Below are 17,845 nucleotides of genomic sequence, written 5' to 3' on the forward strand. Positions count from 1 at the left end.
AACTTCTATGACAGATTAGTTCTCTTATCCCTAATTCACACTAATTCATTCCAACTTAACAATATTTTTTCCTTTATGATTTTGTGTCCTTTATAAAAAATCTTTGTTTTCCCTGTGTACGTTTAGTTCTATGATCCATTTCAAATTGATGATGTGAGGTAAGGGTCAAGGTTTTGTTTTGTTTTTTCCATGCGGGTATCCATTTGTTCAGGTATATATTATTTTGTATTTGTGGAGACGCATCTTCAAGGTAGAGTCCTGGAAGAGGATTTCTGGGTCAAAGAATGATTTATTATATATTGCCGGGTGCTGCAGGCACCGTGCCATCCTGGAGTCCACCAGGAGTCTAGGAGACTGTGCCTGTTTGCCCATAGCCTCACCAGCCAGAGAGTTTCAAGTTTTTGAATTTTTTCAGTCTACAGTGAGAAATAATATCCTAAAGTAGTGTCCGTTTGTATTTCTCTTAATATGAATGCCACTTAACGATTTTTTAGTAAATCATACATTTGTTGTGATTAAACACATATTTGGACTTATTTTGATCATCTCATTATGTGTTTTCAATTGACCATGATTTTTCTTTGCTTTTTTCCTCTGTTTTCTGCTTCTTCTTAACTTGACCTTTTTTTCTTTTACTTTTTCCCATTTTTCTTTTATATATTTCATTTCTCTTGGCCTAAATTTTTTTATATACTTATACTTTCTAGCAAAGTTTCAAGGTAATCATTGCCTAGCCTTCTCACATCAAGAACCTTACCTTTTCTAGTCTAAAAGTCTTCTATATTTGTTCTCACTGTTTTCTAGAATTTGGTTTTAACTTGTTGAACATGCACATTTTGAACTGTTTTTGTTTAAGTTCTTTGGAGCTGAACTGTGCTTGGGTTTGAATCCCAGATCTGTGCTTGATTAGCTGAGCAAACATAGGTAAGTTCTCTCACCTTTCTGAGCCTCCTTTTCCTTATCTGAGAAAGTGGGAAATAATTGTGTCATATAGGAGCCATATAGAATTCAGTAACATAATTCAATAAAGTAAAATCCTGTCACATAACACTGAATTAGTTAATGCATGTAAATCATTTAGTGGACTAGTTCTTGATGTATTATAAACACTAAGTAAATGTTGGTTGTATTATTAATATTCTCATACTACTGGTTTATTTTTCTTCTTTCTCAAGTCCATACTTCAGCAGATCTTCTAGTAGGGGCCTGTAGGTAGGGTATGTGAAAGTAAAGGAGTAGTTAAGCGGGATGCAGTATTTTAGGTTCTTAGTTCTATTTTCTTTGAGCATTGAAGGTAGTACTCAATATTCTTATAAATCTGTTGGTCTTTCTTTGTAAGTAAGTGGTATGTCTTGTCAATTGACTGTTTAGATTTTCTTTTTATCTTTATTATTTCTGCAGTTTCTTTATGGTGTGATTACAAGTAGATGGTTCAAAATGTATTCTGTTGACACTTGGAATTTTTCAATTACAGAATTCATGTCTAACTTGAGTTTTTGAAGAGTGTTAGATGTTAACATCGTTAAAGACTTTTTTCTTCCTCTTCTCTTCCTGAATCTGTCAGACAGACACAGGTCTCTGTTTCCTCATCTGTCACTCATTTCTCTTAGCCTCTTTTTTGTATTTTCTATCTTCTATTTCTCTGAACTGATTTCTGAGAGATTTTCTTAATTTTTTAGTTTACCATTTTTCTCTTCTAGCCTAATATTTAGTCCATCTTTTGAGTTTTCAATTTGATGATGACTTTTTATTGCTTAGAGTTCTAATTGGCTCTTTTTTATGTTTGTCTGTTCACCTGTTTTGTTTCATAAATGCTGTCCGTTATTTTATTTCTTGGATATTTTATTTCAAAAGTTTTTCATTTTACAAATTTTTATTGGTACATAATTACTGAGAGTAAAATGCACAAATTTAAACATACAGTTTAATGAGTTTAACAAAAGTTTAAAGCTATATCACCTAAATCCCTATTAAGTTTAGGTCCCCCTCCCCTCCAAAGACAGCTGTTGCTATGCTTTCTATCCTTATAGCTTAGTTTTTCAAGTTTGTGAGCTTTTTTTGCTCAGTCTTAATGTGTCTGCCAGATTTCTCCTTGTTGCATGGATTAGAAGTTCCATCCTTTTTTTTGCTGAGTAGTGTTCCATGGTATGAATATATCGTGGTTTATTTATCCGTTCTTGTATTCATGAACAGTGGGGTTGCTTTCAGGTTGTAACTATTATAAATAAAGCTGCAATTAGCGTTCTTTTGCAAGACTTTGTGGGCATATGTTTTCATTTATTTTTGTGGAACTATTTAAGAGTGAAATGGTCGGATCGTAAAGTATGTGAATGTTTATAGGAATTGCCAAAGTGTCATCTGAAATACCTTTCTGTATGGCTACTTCCTCACAACACAGTAGCTGGATTCCAAAAATGAGCATCCAGGAGAGCAAGTCACAAGTACGGCGCCTTTGTGATCTCGTCATGGAAGTCGAGAGTGGCATCACTTCCATGCTGTTCTGAGCCCACCCAGCTTCCTAGGAAGGGAATGCAGACCCCGCCTCTCACTGGGGCTTAGGGTGTGATGCTGAGAGACATTATCGTGGCCCTCTTAAGGAAATACACTCTGCCAAGTTGGGAAAATAAATTAGGTTCCATTCTTAGCAATCTGGTATGGGAATTGTTAGAACTTGTAAATCTTTTTACGATAAAGGTTGAAACAAGATTTTAAAATTTAATTCTCTCAAGCAAGGTTTAATACAAAACTCTATTCCATAATAATTTTATGTGTTAAGATTTTATAATGGTATTTATGTTTTATTACTTTTTGTCCTATATTCTATGTTAATACTATTTTTAGGGAAGCTTTTTTTACACTATTTTTATTTTGCAGATAAAACTATAAAATGTCATGTGGATTCATTGAGAGATTCACCAAAAGATAAATCTGAAAAGAAACAGCATTGCAGCTCTTTCAAAGATATAAATAAGGTTATATATTTTAAATGTTCCTTAAATATAAAGTTTATATAATATTGATTTTAGAACATTCTCTTTTGAAAGCCATTAGGAACCATGAGATTCTATTGGGAACAATGAATAGAAACTATATTTTCTATTCAAAAATCCTTGGCTGTTATAGTTTTTCATGAAAAAATATAGTATGCATGTTTGCTTATTTTGAAAGAACAAGATACCTCCAGCTCATCTTGTGCTACGCTCTTGTTCTTGGCCCAGTGGCTTCCCTACAAAATTGAATATTTATTCTCATTTTAACAAGAGTGTGTGTATCTGGGATTTGGGGACATTCTAATAGTTAAGTTCGAATCTAACCTGCCTTTCAGTCCCTTTGACAACACAGGTGTGAAAGTAATTACAGATTTTAAATACTGATTATCTGAAGGGCCCAGTGGGTGGCTGTGATCTAGCACTTTGGGAGGCTGGGAGTTCAAGACCAGCCTAGGCAATAGAGCGAGACCCCGTCTCTGCGGAAAACTAAAAAATGAGCCAGGTGTGGTGGTGCATGCCTGTAGTCCCAGCTACTCAGGAGGCTGAGGCAGGAGGATCACTTGAGCCCAGGACTTTGAGGTTACAGTGAGCTATGATCGTGCCACTGCACTGCGGCCTGGGTGACAGGGTGAGACTCTGTCCCTAAATAAACATATGCATACATATCTGACATGCCAGCTGCCTACTATCTGGACGTTTCAATCGAGGGGTTATAGCAATGGCATAATTGCCCAACTTTCCAGTTCTTTGTTCTTCCATATCTGTGTGTGTGTGAAAACTGGCTGGAATTGTTGTTTATGAGAATAAGTCATGGAATTTTGGTTCCAAAAGAATATATATCTTTCTGAAAAAAAAAATTTTTTTTTTTTTACAGTGTGTTGAATCTTCGGCATACTGGCCAACAAAAAGAGGTATAACCATATATGCTGATCCAGATATACCAGCAGCAAGGTAGTATTTGAAAATTCATTGTAATCAACTAGAGATTTAAGTATAATGTTATACAGTGTTCTATAAGAGTGATGACAGCAAAGTATTGCATTTCCAAAAAGGAGTGGCCCAGGAAATTTTGATTAAACATATATTGATTTAAAGGAAAAATATTTGTGACAGTTGGTTAGCACGGTTGACTGAAAACTGGTAGAGGCTCTAGAGTCTCCTTTTACCGTGTTGGACAGAGCTGGTCATGTGAGGCAGGTGCAGCGAAGGCTGGCCCGCCCTGGTCTCGAAGGGCAGAGTGGCTGGCGTGGGCCCGATGGCAGGATGGGGCGATTGGTTACAAGTGGGTGGAGAGCAGAGAATGCTTTGCTGTCTTCCCGGAGTTGAGTATCAAAGGCTTTGACCTTGTCCTCTTTAATATACATGTCGGTGACATTAATGAAACCACAGAAAGGATGTTGTATGGTACCCGTTTGTATACAGTACAAGAACTCAAAATAGTATACTTTTCATTTTTCTACTTCTGGACTTTATGGTATCGTTGTCATACATTTTATATATTTTATAATGCTAGAATCTATTATCACATTCATTTGAACAGTCCATTATATTTTAGAGAGATGTAAGCAAAAAAAATCTGTATATTTGCCTGTGTGGTTACACTGGTGCTTTTCACTTTTTGTGTAGATCCGTATTTCAATCTGATACCCCTTTCCTTCCACCCGAGGGGCTTCCTTTAATATTTCTCATGTCGTGAGTCTGCTGCTGACCAACTTTTTTAGCTTTTACAAAATAATTTATTTGAAAATGTCTTTCAGCTTCATTTTTGAAAGAATTGTTTTGCTAGGTATTGAATTCCAGGTTGACAGTGCTTTTCTCTGTGTGTGGAAGATTTGCCCCACGGTCGTCTTGCTTGCGTTGTTCCTAACGCATAACGTCCTCTCATCTTTTTCTTTCTTCTCTTCCTCTCTGGTTTGAGCAGTTTAATATGCCTTGGTGTGACGTCTGTCGTATGTCTGATGCCTGAGCTTCATTAATGTGCTTCGTTTGCAGCTTTCTGTCTTTCGTTAAATTCGGGACGTATTTAGCCACTATTTCTACGTGTATTTTCACTGCACCAGTCTCTTTCCTCACCTTTTGAGACTCTGATGAAACAAATATCAGGCATTTTGATATTGTCCCCAAGGTCCCTGAGGCTCTTTTCATTTTTATCAACCTTTTTTCTTGCTATTCTTCAGATTAATAATCCTGCTAATCTGTCAGTCAGGTGACTCTTCTGCTATCTCCGTTCTGCTATCGAGCCCATCTGGTGGATATTTTATTTGGTACGTTATGGTGTTTTTTTGTTTTTTGTTTTTTGTTTTGAGACAGAGTCTCGCTTTGTTGCCTGGGCTAGAGTGAGTGCTGTGGCGTCAGCCTAGCTCACAGCAACCTCAAACTCCTGGGCTCAAGCAATCTTTCTGCCTCAGCCTCCCGAGTAGCTGGGACTACAGGCATGTGCCACCATGCCCGGCGAATTTTTTCTATATATATTTTAGTTGGCCAGATAATTTCTTTCTATTTTTAGTAGAGACGGGGTCTTGCTCTTGCTCAGGCTGGTCTCGAACTCCTGACCTCGAGCCATCCTCCCATCTTGGCCTCCCAGAGTGCTAGGATTACAGGTGTGAGCCACCACGCCCGGCCTGGTATGTTATGTTTTTCATTTCTAAAATTTTCATTTGATGTTTTAATAGTTTACATTTCTTTGCTGAAAACTTTCATTTTTTCCATTCAAGAGTACTCCCTTTTCTTTTCTTTTTTCTTTCTTTCTTTTTTTTTTTTTTTGAGACAGAGTCTCACTCTCGCCCAGGCTGGGGTGCAGTGGCCTGATCATAGTTCACTCTGGCCTCGAATTCCTGGGCCCAGGTGATCCTTCTGCCTTGGCCTCCCAAATTGCTGGGATTACAGGTGTGAACCACTGTGCCCGGCCCCTTTTCTTGTCTTATGCTGCATGGTTACAACAGCTGCATGAAAGTGTTTGGTAATTCCCCCTGCGAGTTCCCTTAGGGGTGCCATCTATTGTCTTTTCCCCGACAGTCCATCTGATTTTCCCGGTTCTAGGTACGTGAGTAACTTTGGGTTGTAGGAGTTTAGTCTGGACTTTTCAATATTATGTTGTGAGACTCAGGTTTTTGCTAAAATCTCCTAGAGAATGTTGATTTTTGTTATTGTCATCTGTCTCGGCAAGAGGTTGACAATTCCATTGGGTTCAGACCTGAAATTCTGTTTTGCTGTCCGTGGTTGATGGTTGCAGTGTTAGCCCAATTCCCAAGCCGTTGGTGTGCTGCTTTGGGTCTGTTCTGCATATTCTTAACTTGGAGTGAGGCTGGGGCTTGTGCTGGGTCATAAGAAGAAATAGGGGAACCCCCTCCCCATCTCTCTCTCTTCAGAATTTCCCTCACATGCATGAGTTTCTGGGTGTTCCTTCTCCCTGTTCTTCTGGCCAGATAATAATAGACAGTTTCTCCTGGAGAAGTTGCTGTGCAGTAACGTGGGATTGGGCCACTTTGGGAACAAAACAGAGATAGAAATAAAGGGAGGAAGGAAGATGGAGATTCCCGCACGCAGCCTGTGGACCACAGGGTTCCCATTTCCCAGTTCCTCTGGCTGCAGGGACAGGTTTTTCTCTTGGGCTTTTAGGTGACCATATGCTGTTGCCTTTGCTGTGTGCAGCTCCCAGATGGAGCTGCCCTCGAGGCAGGGCCAGGAGGGAAAAAGACGAAGGAAAGAAAATTAGTGGGGTTCCCTGCACTGTCTGGCGTAAATGGTGCGTCTCCCCAGCTCTCTGGCTTGAAAGAGGGGAGTGTAAGGTTTTTTGGATTGGCCGGCACCAGAGAAAGAAAGACGAGCAGAGTTGAAAGGGATGAATAAAGAGGCTTTATTGGAGCACTCCCAGGTGGGGGTAACGAGTCCCAAGAGAGGGACCCGGGCGAGGTCCCAGGTCCCGGGGGGGAGAGACCTGAGAAGTCACACCGCCCAGAAGTCTGAGTGGGTTTATATATGTTTTTTAGGGCTGGGGGTGGGGGTTTCTTTGGCAGAAAGATTTATGGCGGGGAGAGCAAGGAATTTTCTGTTGCAGTTTTAGGGCAGGTGTGGAGAAATAGGAGGGGCTGTTGGTATGGGTGGACTCCAGGAACTGTGAGGGACTCCAGGAGCAGAGACCCTTATCATGGTAACCATTAAGTGTGGTTATTCTTTTAACTCAGCTGGGCCTAGCAGGCATTGTTCTCGGCAGGTCTCGTGGGCTTTTTCTTTTTACCATTAGGGAGGGGAGGGGTGCCTGCCACCAGCCTTACAGGGAGGTCTCTTGCAGAGCTTTTTGTTTGTCTGTTTCTAGAGATGGGGTCTTGCTCTGTTGCCCAGGCTGGAGTGCAGTGGGTGATCATAGCTCACTGCACCCTCCAACCCCTGGGCCCAAGCGATTCTCTCCTCCCTCAGCCTCCCAGGTCACCGGGCCCACAGGTGTGCGCCACTGCACCTGGCGCTCTCTTGGCGTTTCTGATGTGTGCGTTTGCCACGCAGTTCACCTGCAGGTCAACACCAGGAAATAGAAAAAACCCAGGAAATGCTCTGTGATTCTGTTGGTTTTTCAAGTGCTTACTTCTCTTCCTGTTGTTTTGTGCCTTATCCAAGGTTTCTGGCTGTGATAAATAGGAAAGGCAGGCTGTGGTGTGCTGGTTTCACCTTGGCCAGCGCCAGAAGTTTCCAAAGTGATTTTCATACCTAAAGGGCTAAGCATCATTCTCCCAGAAGTGTCCTTATGTAGATGAACTAATTCCTCAGTGGTACTTCTTAAATTTTCTCCTAGAAAATAAAGATATTTTCATGCTTGGGATAAATGAATTTACAAGTTTTAATGAATGTTTTTCAATTTCTAGTTCTTTGAGTCAGAAGCCAAACGAGAAGCCACTTAGATTGGTGGAGAAGAAAGACTGCGATGAGAAGAATGGTTGCGTGAAGTAAGAATTTTTTTCTTGGCCTGAATTGTTTATTTAAATAATTATAATAAAATTATAAGCAAGACAAATTTACATATTTTATTATTAATTTCAAACCTGTATTCCAATCAAAAGATATACACACAGTAAGTCTCCTGTAGGCTTTAAAGTAAGTTTTTTCTTTTCCATTCACTGGGGTAGATTTTTCTGTTTGAAGCTTTGTTCCACTGTCAGTAGTCATTTTCTGCTACTTCTTCCTGATTCTCATGGTGAATTTTACAGAATGAATTAGAGGGACAGGTGCAGTGGCTCACACCTGTAATCCTAGCACTTTGGGAGGCCAAGGCAGGAGGATCATTTGAGGTCAGGAGTTTAAGACCGGTCTGAGCAAGAGCGATACCCCATCTCTACAAAAAAGAAAAATTAGTGGAGTGTGGTGGTCGCACCTTTAGTCCCAACTACTTGGGAGGCTGAGGCAGGAGGATCGCTTGGGCCCAGGCATTTGAGGTTGCTGTGAGCTATGATGACGCCCCTGGACTCTAGCCCAGGCAATGGAGTAAGACTCTGTCTCAAAAAAAGAAAAAAAGAATTAAGATACAGTTGATCTTTTGGGCTGTTGATTTTCTATGGATTGGTGTTTGGTTTCTTCCCATTTTTCTGATGTTAAATAAGTCCACCACCTGCTACAGAAACTATTAACAACAGAGTAATAACTTCATTTTATACTTGTGTAATCTATAAAATATTTTCAAACCAATTTTTATGATACTTTTTACCATACTAGCCTGTTTTCATATTCCAAGTAACTGTGGCTACTCTGGAACCACGAGAGCAACGAAGAGCTTAAGACAGTTGGGAGGTGGGTAGGTCACATTGTATCCAGTGATTGGCCCGGAGTCCAAGGGAGTCGTTGACTGTGCAGCTGTGCGGCAGGGCTGCTCAGCTTCCCCAAGGCCATGATGATGGCTTACCCCTTAGGAGCATCTCACAGTATTCCAGGGCCAAGGTACCAAGGGCTGCCTCGGAGCCCCAGAGCTGGGGATGGGCATCAGTTCACCTGACTGACGCTCTCCTCCCCGGGCAGGCCACCACCCCAATACCTGAAGGCTTTCCTGTTCCAGTGGTTGTTTCCTTTGGAACAGAAGGCCTTGCAGTATTCATGCAACTCATTTCTTTCTTTTATTATTTTAAATTATAAGCTGGTAAATTAATGCTGAAATATTCTATTCCCTTTTGTTTTTGTATCAGAGAGTTCTGTCTCATCTCCTGTTCTGCTAAATGCTCTTTACTTAGAACCCACTGGTTAAACTGCATCAGTCTGCTGTGGGTTCCGGGGAACCTTGAAGTGGCTGAAGATTAAAGAGCAAAGGAGAAGGAAGGCAATGGTTTTCTTAGAAACATGAAGATGAGCTGGTGATCATGTGATCCTTCTCCTTGACCAGAGCAAATGGTCCTGGGTTGCCTGTGCTGTGTCCAAAGTCTGGAGAACCGTGTGCCCGCCATCTCTGGTCAGAGTAGTGAAGGCACCTTTCCTCAAGGGTGCTCAGTCCTGGGTCTGCAGGTGGCACATCCCTGTAACTTAATGTGTGATGAGAATAGCAATAGCAACGTTAGAAAAGGGGATACGGTGACCGTGGCATATTGCCAGAAATCCTCCTTAATCTCCTCTGTTTGAAGCCTGTCGTTTGCTTTTCTTGCCTGCTTCTTGCATCAATAACATTGCTTAAGTTTATAAATTCTAGCAAGCAGTTCTGTTTCTTTTTCCTTAGACCTGTTCTTTCGCATGACACATTTGGAAACCCTGAAATTACAGTAAGTCGAGTAGGAGGTCACCCCAGATGGGGTCTTACCCATGCCAGGATCTCACACTACCTTCTCCTTTGGAATCCTGGATCCTTGGGTGGTAGAGAGAGCACCAGGGTCCACACGCAGAGTTCAAGGGCCCAAATGGCAGATTTCTCTTTAGTGATTTTGGGTATCCAAGAGAAACTGCTCTGTTCACTTAGAGCTTCTGGAGATGACTAGGCAGCTTAGATTGGGTCTGAGATATAATTTCAACCTGTCGCCAACTTCATCAGCTGCCCTGGGGTATATGCTGGGGGTTGCAGGTGAAACTCAACTCTGCTTGGTTGGTAGTGACTCCCTGAGCATGATTGATTTATTTATTTTTAGACAGAGTCTTGCTCTGTCACCCAGGCTGCAGTGCAGTAGCACGATCGTAGCTCCCTGCAGCTCCAAACTCTTGTGCTCAAGGGAGCCTCCCACTTCAGCCTCCCGAGTAGCTGGGACTACAGGTGTGCGCCACCACGCCTGGCTCGTTTGTTTGTTGTGGAGGTGGAGTCTCACTGTGCTGCCCAGGCCCATGCAGCGTTATTTCACGGAGAATTTTGACACAACAGCCAGAAGTGCTAGGGAGAGTACTTTTATGATTGATTAAGATGTCCTATGCCAGGTGTGGTGGCTCATGCCTGTAATCCCAGCACTCTGGGAGGCCTAGGCGGGAGGATTGCCTGAGCCCAGGAGTTCAAGGTTACAGTGAGCTATGATCACACTACTGCCCTCCAGGCTGGGTGACAGAGTAAGACCCTGTCTCTTAAAAAAAATAAAAAAAGAGTCCTGGGTATAGGAGAATGGGGTGGCGGCCTGCTTGCCACTCATTTGTCATCTGTGATGTGTGCTGTAACCCTTTAGCTTTCTTGGCAATGCTGTGCCTTTCCATCTTTCCTGCACCCTCGTACCGCCTATAATATACATTCTTTATGTTTCATTTGTCTTCCTTTAAGCGTTTTAACATGTGCCTGCTTTGTACCATCCATTTAGTTAAGATAGAAATTTCCCGTATTCTTTATAATATTGCTTCGATATCAGAATTTGAACAGCAGTGCTTCTTAAAGCCTAAAGTGAAACACCCTTCACACAGGCTGTTGAATCCTGGTGTTGGGAGCTGTCCTTCCTGACCAGAGCCCGCTGCCAGCACACATGGTGGGCAGTGAGGGCTCGCCCCTGTTGTACCACCCCCCTGCCCTCTTGAAATCACACCCTCGCTTTTGTTCCTCCCATGATGCTACCCCCTGCATCGCGATCCTGGTGAGGTGGGCGTTCGGTGTACGAGGGCTTGGAGCAGATACGTGCTCTCGAGCTGTCGAGCCAGGCAGTGATAGCACACGGTTACTTGTCTGTTCTCGCCTGGCTTTCTGGTTTACCTGAAGGTAACAGTTATCTTCTGTTGTTCTTTCTTTTCTTAGTTTTCTATACATCTCTACTGGTTAATCTCCAGACCTTCTCCTCTGTTGTCTAAACTCAGTTAAACTCAGTGTTCTCACTCACATGTCCTTAGACACCTCTTCAGAGCCTCCCATCCTGCTTTGGTCCATGTCTGATGCATCGTCCTGTGCTCCTCATCACCAACATCCTGTAACTTTCTTGAATTCAATCCCCTCTTTTCTGGATATTCTTCCTCTTACCTGGCTTACTCCCTTGTGTTGGTGGAGAACGTCCTCCAGTAGCTTCCTGGGAAGGGAAACACGAGACACAAAATTTTTAGAGACTTTGCCTAAATGCTTTTAGACTGTCTTCACACTGATCAGTGGTTCCGTTATGGAATTTGAAGGCATTTCTACTTTTTCTAGTTTCTAGTGTTGTCGTTGAGAATTCCACTCCATTCTGATTCCTTATTCTCTACATACGACTCTTTTCTCTCTCTCGGATACCTAGAGGATCTTCCCTTCATTCCCAGTGTTTGGAGATTTATTTCACGACGCTGTGCCTTCGTGGGTTCCGTTGTTGTGGTTGGCACTTGGTGGACCCTTCAGTCTGTGACCCGTGTCCCTCGTTTCTGGGAAGAACTCTTGGCTTTCTCATTGCTGTCCTCTGCTGCATGTTGTATGTCTTCTTTCAAGATCTACTGTGACTCAGATGATGGACCTCTTAGACTGCTTGTGTAATTTTTTTTTTTTTGAGACAGAGTCTCACTTTGTTGCCCAGGCTAGAGTGAGTGCCGTGGCGTCAGCCTAGCTCACAGCAACCTCAAACTCCTCGGCTCAAGGGATCCTCCTGTCTCAGCCTCCCGAGTAGCTGGGACTACAGGCATGCACCACCATGCCCGGCTAATTTTATCTATATATATTTTTAGCTGTCCATATAATTTCTTTCTATTTTTTAGTAGAGATGGGGTCTCGCTCTTGCTCAGGCTGGTCTCGAACTCCTGAGCTCAAACAATCCGCCCACCTCGGCCTCCCAGAGTGCTAGGATTACAGGCATGAGCCACCGCGCCCGGCCTGTGCAATTTTTTAAAAAATTTTTTTTCTTCTATTTTTTATCTCTGTAAAATAATAAAGCACAAGCTTTACCTTTTGGAATATTTTCACAACTTTGTCCTCTTACAGAGTTTTTTATTTCTAATGTCACATTTTTAATTTGCAGGGGTTTTCCTTTTGTTGTCTTTTTCTTATATTGTCCTATCCTTGTTTCATGTATGTGATGCTTTCTCTCATTTTTCTAAGGATACTAATAATTTGGGAGCAAGTTTTTTTTCTCCCTACACTGTTTCTTGCAATTTGCATTACTCTGCTTTTACTTTTTGTCTCTGTAAGTTAGAGGCCTTCCTCAGATGACTTGTGGTCCTTGACTGTCTGCTCACATTTTAACTTCGGGGCCTGTGTGAGCCACCCGGGGTCTCTGAGTGTACAGAGGCTTGTTGACTGTGGGTCTCCCTGTGGAGTGAGCTGCTCATGGTGTGGTGGGGGAACTTCACAGTCAGTCTCTCTGGTCTTTTCTCTTAGGGCTGTCAGATTTCCCAGGGAAGGCTCCTGTTGTCCTCGGTGCTGAGTGGCAAAGGCTGGCTGGGGTCTCGTTATTTAGTATCTTCTCTTTTCAGTACGGTGCCTCCATTCTCAACCGTGTCTCCAGTGCCCCCATCCCGAGAGTTTTGTTTTAGCCTCTCTGGAGAATCACCCCTGGCCGTCCTGGGATGGGCCTGGGTAGCTGTCTGGCATTGAGGAGTGCAAGACGACCCAGAGCTTGCCCCCTGTGTTTTAGCTTCCTGCTACCCTGCCACAGCCAGAGGAGCCTGGCCCTAATTCCTGAGTGTGCTGAAGATTAGAGTTGGGCCTCCCATGGCTGGGTCACATCCAGCTGTCTTGGGTCTGTAGAGTCCGTGACTACCATCTGTTTTCTAGCTTCTGAAATTTTGTTTTGGAATATTGTCTACTCTGTGGTTCTCGCCTTCATTGCGGCTTTTAAAAAAATAGCTTTATGGAGATCTCATTCATAGACCATAAAGTTTACCCTTTTAAAGTGTACAATTCAGTGGTTTTTAGTATATTCGCAGAGTTTGCAGCCATCACCGTTGCTCATTTCCAAACAATTTCAACGCTCCCCCCTCCCCAAATTCGTATCTGTTAGCAGCCACTCTCCATTTCCCCTCTCCTCATCTGCCTCTGATCTACTTTGTCTCTATGGATTTGCCTATTTGGGATACTATGTATAAATAGTCATATGAGTGTGTGGTCCTTTGTGACGGGCTTTGTGCACTTAGTGTAATGTCCTCACAATTCATCTCTGCTGCAGCGCAGGTGAGGACTCCGTTCCTGTGCATGGCTGAACAGTACGCCCTGGCCTGGACAGAGCACATTGCACTTACCCGCTCACTGGTCAATGACATTTGGGTCTTGTGGCCTTTCCATTCAAAAACCCGCATACAGGAATGGGGTTTTAGGGAGGCACGCAATTGGATGTGCGTATTTGATCCTCCCTCTCTACCCCGACGTCCCCACCACCGGTGTGGTGTGTGGACTTTGCTGCTGTCACTGTCCTTGCCCACACTGCGGTTGGGGCTGGGTAGAGGAAGCAATTTCAGGTTTTCTCCTCTCAGTTAGCACGGGTGGTAGTGGACAAGTCCTGTCTGGTCTCGTTTTCTTATCCATAAAATAAAGACAGTGAAGTAGAGCAGTAGCTCCTGAGCTTGGCCGGGCCCGTCTCAGACGCGCTCAGAGGGGCCTGGATGCCGGGGTTGGCACCGCACAGGTCCAGGCCTGGCCCGGGGGAGAGGCACCACGGCCCTTGTGTCTCAATGTGACCCAGCGGAATGGAACGAGCAGTCATCGTACCACCGTGCCTTGGATATTTAGTCCATTTTACCTCTGTCAAGGAAGAATTAAAAAATAGCTCAATTGAGGAAATGCAAACACTTTTTTCTTCAGATTGTTTTTAACTATTTTACAGATTACTGCAGTTTTTAAATCCTGATCCTTTGAGAGCTGATGGAATCTCTGATCTGCAGCAGGTATCACAAGCCCCAAAAACATGAAAAAAGAGAGAAAAGAGTTTATTCTTTAAATTCTTCTCCTTTCTTAGTTGAGCATAGGGATGTGTGCCTGTAGTCCCAGCTACTAGGGAGGCTGAGGTGGGAGGATTGCTTGAGCCTAGGAGTTCGAGGCTGCAGTCTGGGTGAAAGAACAAGACTCCATCTCTTAAAACAAAACACAACAAAAAATTCTTCTCCTTCCGCCCTCCAGTCTTGAGATTAGAAAAGAAATCTCTTAGATGGGGGACTTTACCTAGAGACATCCTTTTAGAAATTATCATCTAGTGGACTGCTTCACAGAAATTGCTCTTTTTTATTCAAGTAATATTGATAGATATTCCTTTCATTTTGGTAGTTTTGTTGTTTTCTTTAATAAGCATATTTACCCAGGGTTTTACGTTGAAATCTGTATTTTTTGATTTTCATGAAGTTCTTGATGTTCTGTGCTGCTAATGCCTCATTGTCTGCGTTACGTATTCACTCACTCAGCTGCAGAAGCTGAAGTCGGGCGTGCAGGCCCCCGTCGTGCTGCTCCGAAACACGGTGGAGCCCTGCCTGACCGTCGACACGGCGCCCCTCTCAGCAGACTTGAAAAAGGTGAGAGTGCTCTTAAAACCAGACTCAGGGAGAAATACCAACCTTTTCTAACACAGAAGGATTTTTTAACAAGCATTTCTAAGGTTGTGTTGAGTAATTTCTTTGCCTTTGAAATTCTCTTTTAAGCTTTTGTTACTGATTTCTCATTCTTAAGTCCAGATGAACTTCTTGTAAGTGGAGAAGCCGTTGTATAACCATAAATCCTCTTCTGAAATAAGTTTTCAGATGTGCCTCTGGAAAGGAGCTTAAAAGGGGCAACAAGGTACCTGGGCAATTGTAATATACCTTTCAAAATTGCTTTATAGACCTGTGGTTTCATTTGGTGCATTGATCGTACATGTGTATCTACTACCTTCCTGACTTAAAAAAAGTTTAAAAAGATAAAACTGTGAGGATGAGTGGAATGAAAGAGAGGTCTCCGGTGGACGAGGGATTTCCCCAGGCCGTTAGAGGACGGAAGGGGCGGCGCAGCGTGGCCGGCAGCGGTGAAGAGCGGGCAGCGGGGGCAGGGAGCTCCCTCCGTTTCCTGGGCACCCGCAGCCCGTTTGGGTTTTTCACGGGAAGGAGCTTGGAGGCTCCTTTTGGAGAAACCAAATGGCCGTGACCTTTAGATGATGCTATTTGGAACTCTCCCCTACAAGTGCTGCTCGCTGCTCTGTCTTCCTACAGTGAAGTGACAGTCGCAGGATGACGAGATTGGCCGTGCCAGCAGAGCCTCTAGTCGGGTTTTGTGTCTCCCTGTTCAGTACGAGCAGACACCAGGGAGCATGGACATTTGAGGAAAGCCTTCACCTTGGGGGGGAAGAAAAAAACCAGAACTCTGAAGGAAGCAGACAATGCAGGGAGTAGGAGAAAATGCTAGAAAATGCACATTCTCAGAGAAGATATTGCATCCATTTAACAATAACAGGAGGCTATAAAACACGAATAGTCAAAATAAAAAGGGTTCTTAGAAATTTAAAATACAGAAATTTTAAAAAATCACTAGTAGGTTTGAGATATAAAATAGAAACTAACTATTAGAATGTGGAAAAAAAGGCAAAGAGATGGAAATTGGTTTGAGGTTCAGTATCTGAAAATGGGATTTCTAGAAAGAATGAAAGGAGACGGCAGAAAATTCTTTTTTTTTTTTTTTGACCATCCTAGATCATGTATTAGGCATGAATTTTACAAACGTTACTCACATTGGCAGTAACGGTGGAGCTGGAGAGTGCTGTGCCGCCTCCAAGCTGCGCGGCGAGAACCATGACAGGCGGCGGAGCTCACGGCCCTTCCCCAGGCTCTCGCGGCCTGCGGGTGTCGGCCGGCACCTCCCTGTGCTTGTGGGCTGGTTCTGTGATCCACCGGCTGTCTGGATTCCTTCTGATAGCTTTGTGGAACGAATCAGTGAGGAAAACCTCAAAAAATGTGTAGGTGGAATGTTCGCCCACCTGCTAAGAACTCAGGACTCTTAGAGCCCCGCAGTGGCGTCCAGCTCGCTCCTCGACAGGCTGAAGGCTTCGCGCCAACTTCAGCTGCTTAACACCACGATGGACAGGTTTGCCGTGGGTTGCACCCTTGGGAACTGGGCGTTTGCGGCCACCGTGGTGCACACGAATCCTATATATGACATAACCTGGCTTGACCTTGTATCCCAGTCTGTGCACTTTATCCGGTCGGGTGGGGCGGGGAGCCCTGTGGGGCGCAGAGAGCTGGCAGTATTGCCAGCAGCGGACCCTCAGAAGAAAGCGCAATTACATCAGACCGCTTCTTCCTCCATAGCTCCTGGATGTCGTTGTGTGCACACATCTTGGCTCACCTGATGGCTGCCGCCAGACGGAAAGGAAAAAACTCTTGAGGGTTAATGCTGCAATAGTTTCTGGACCTAGTGGACATGAATCTCCAGATTAATAGAGTCTACCTACTACACAGGCCCAGCACAACCGATGAACAAAGATATTAGATTCATTGTTGTGAAGCATCTAAACTTGAGGGATTCAGAGACCGTGAAAGCTTCTAGAAAGAAGAAACTGGTCGTACACACAGGACTAGGAATCAGAATGGCTTCAGACTTCTCCACAGTGCACCAGAGGAGCATTGACTACAAAATTTTGATGAGAAGTTATTTCCACCAGGGCATGGTGTCTCACACCTGTAATCCTAGCACTCTGGGAGGCTGAGGCAGGAGGATCACTTGAGCCCAGGAGTTCAAGACCAGCATGAGCCAGAGCAAGACCCCGTCTCTACTAAAAATAAAAAAATTAGCCAGGCGTAGTGGCATGTGCCTGTAGTCCTAGCTACTCGGGAGGCTGAGGCAGGAGAATCGCTTGAGCCCAGGAGTTTGAGGTTGCAGTGAGCTATGATGACACCACTGCACTCTAGCCAGGGCAACAGAGTGAGACTCTATCTCAACAGCAACAACAGAAAAGTTAGTTCCAACCTAGAGGTCCAAACTCAAATTATCAATAAAGTGTCAGGATAGAATGAAGATATTTTCAGACATGTAACATCTCAAAAAATTTATTCTGTGTGCCCTTTGTCAAGAAGCTATTGAAATATGTTCTCCACCAAAACAGAGAAGTAAACCGTGTGGGTTGCAGACAAAAGGGTGATGGCAGGGACAGTCCCAGGAGAACAGCTGGATCCCAGGTACAGGGAGCACTGGGCTTCGGGAATCGGGAGGAGGACCTGCAGGCGGCAGTGCTGCCAAACCCAGCCTTTTGGAAGGTGGTGTCTGTGTGTCTGGAAAGCTCTGTTGGAACATTTGGGCCTAAGTGACAGTTACATCGAAAAATAAGCAAATAAAAGCATGTTTCTAAAAAGCTTTGCAAGCGGAGCTGATAAACTGGCAGATTATTAGGAGAATAAGGAGAAAAAACCACAAGCTTATTCCACTGAGCTTTTAGTGCCTGATCATGGACGACCTATTGGATACTTTTAATTTGGGGCCCACAGAAGCGAGAGTCTTTTAAGAGGAGTTTGGTGTGTTGTTAAAGATTCAGGGAACTTACCAAGTGAGGTCTTGGAAAATACCAGATGAGGCAACATGTAGTGGTGGT

At 43.6% G+C, this 17,845-nt stretch overlaps 1 protein-coding gene and 1 pseudogene across 1 annotated transcript in view; one reads left to right on the forward strand and one right to left on the reverse strand.

Annotated features, from left to right (window-relative positions):
• Window positions 1-17,845, forward strand: part of TDRD12 (tudor domain containing 12) — a 64,164-nt gene that overhangs the window by 20,852 nt on the left and 25,467 nt on the right. Inside the window, exons 9-13 of the mRNA XM_069458113.1 lie at window positions 2,875-2,972; window positions 3,865-3,941; window positions 7,847-7,927; window positions 14,129-14,189; window positions 14,700-14,807. Coding sequence (XP_069314214.1) covers window positions 2,875-2,972; window positions 3,865-3,941; window positions 7,847-7,927; window positions 14,129-14,189; window positions 14,700-14,807 — 425 coding nt within the window. The remainder of the gene's footprint in view (window positions 1-2,874; window positions 2,973-3,864; window positions 3,942-7,846; window positions 7,928-14,128; window positions 14,190-14,699; window positions 14,808-17,845) is intronic.
• Window positions 15,442-16,595, reverse strand: LOC138374872 (large ribosomal subunit protein eL15-like; annotated as a pseudogene).

The sequence above is a fragment of the Eulemur rufifrons genome, chromosome 24 (assembly GCF_041146395.1).
Source record: "Eulemur rufifrons isolate Redbay chromosome 24, OSU_ERuf_1, whole genome shotgun sequence".
Classification (NCBI taxonomy): Eukaryota; Metazoa; Chordata; class Mammalia; order Primates; family Lemuridae; genus Eulemur; species Eulemur rufifrons.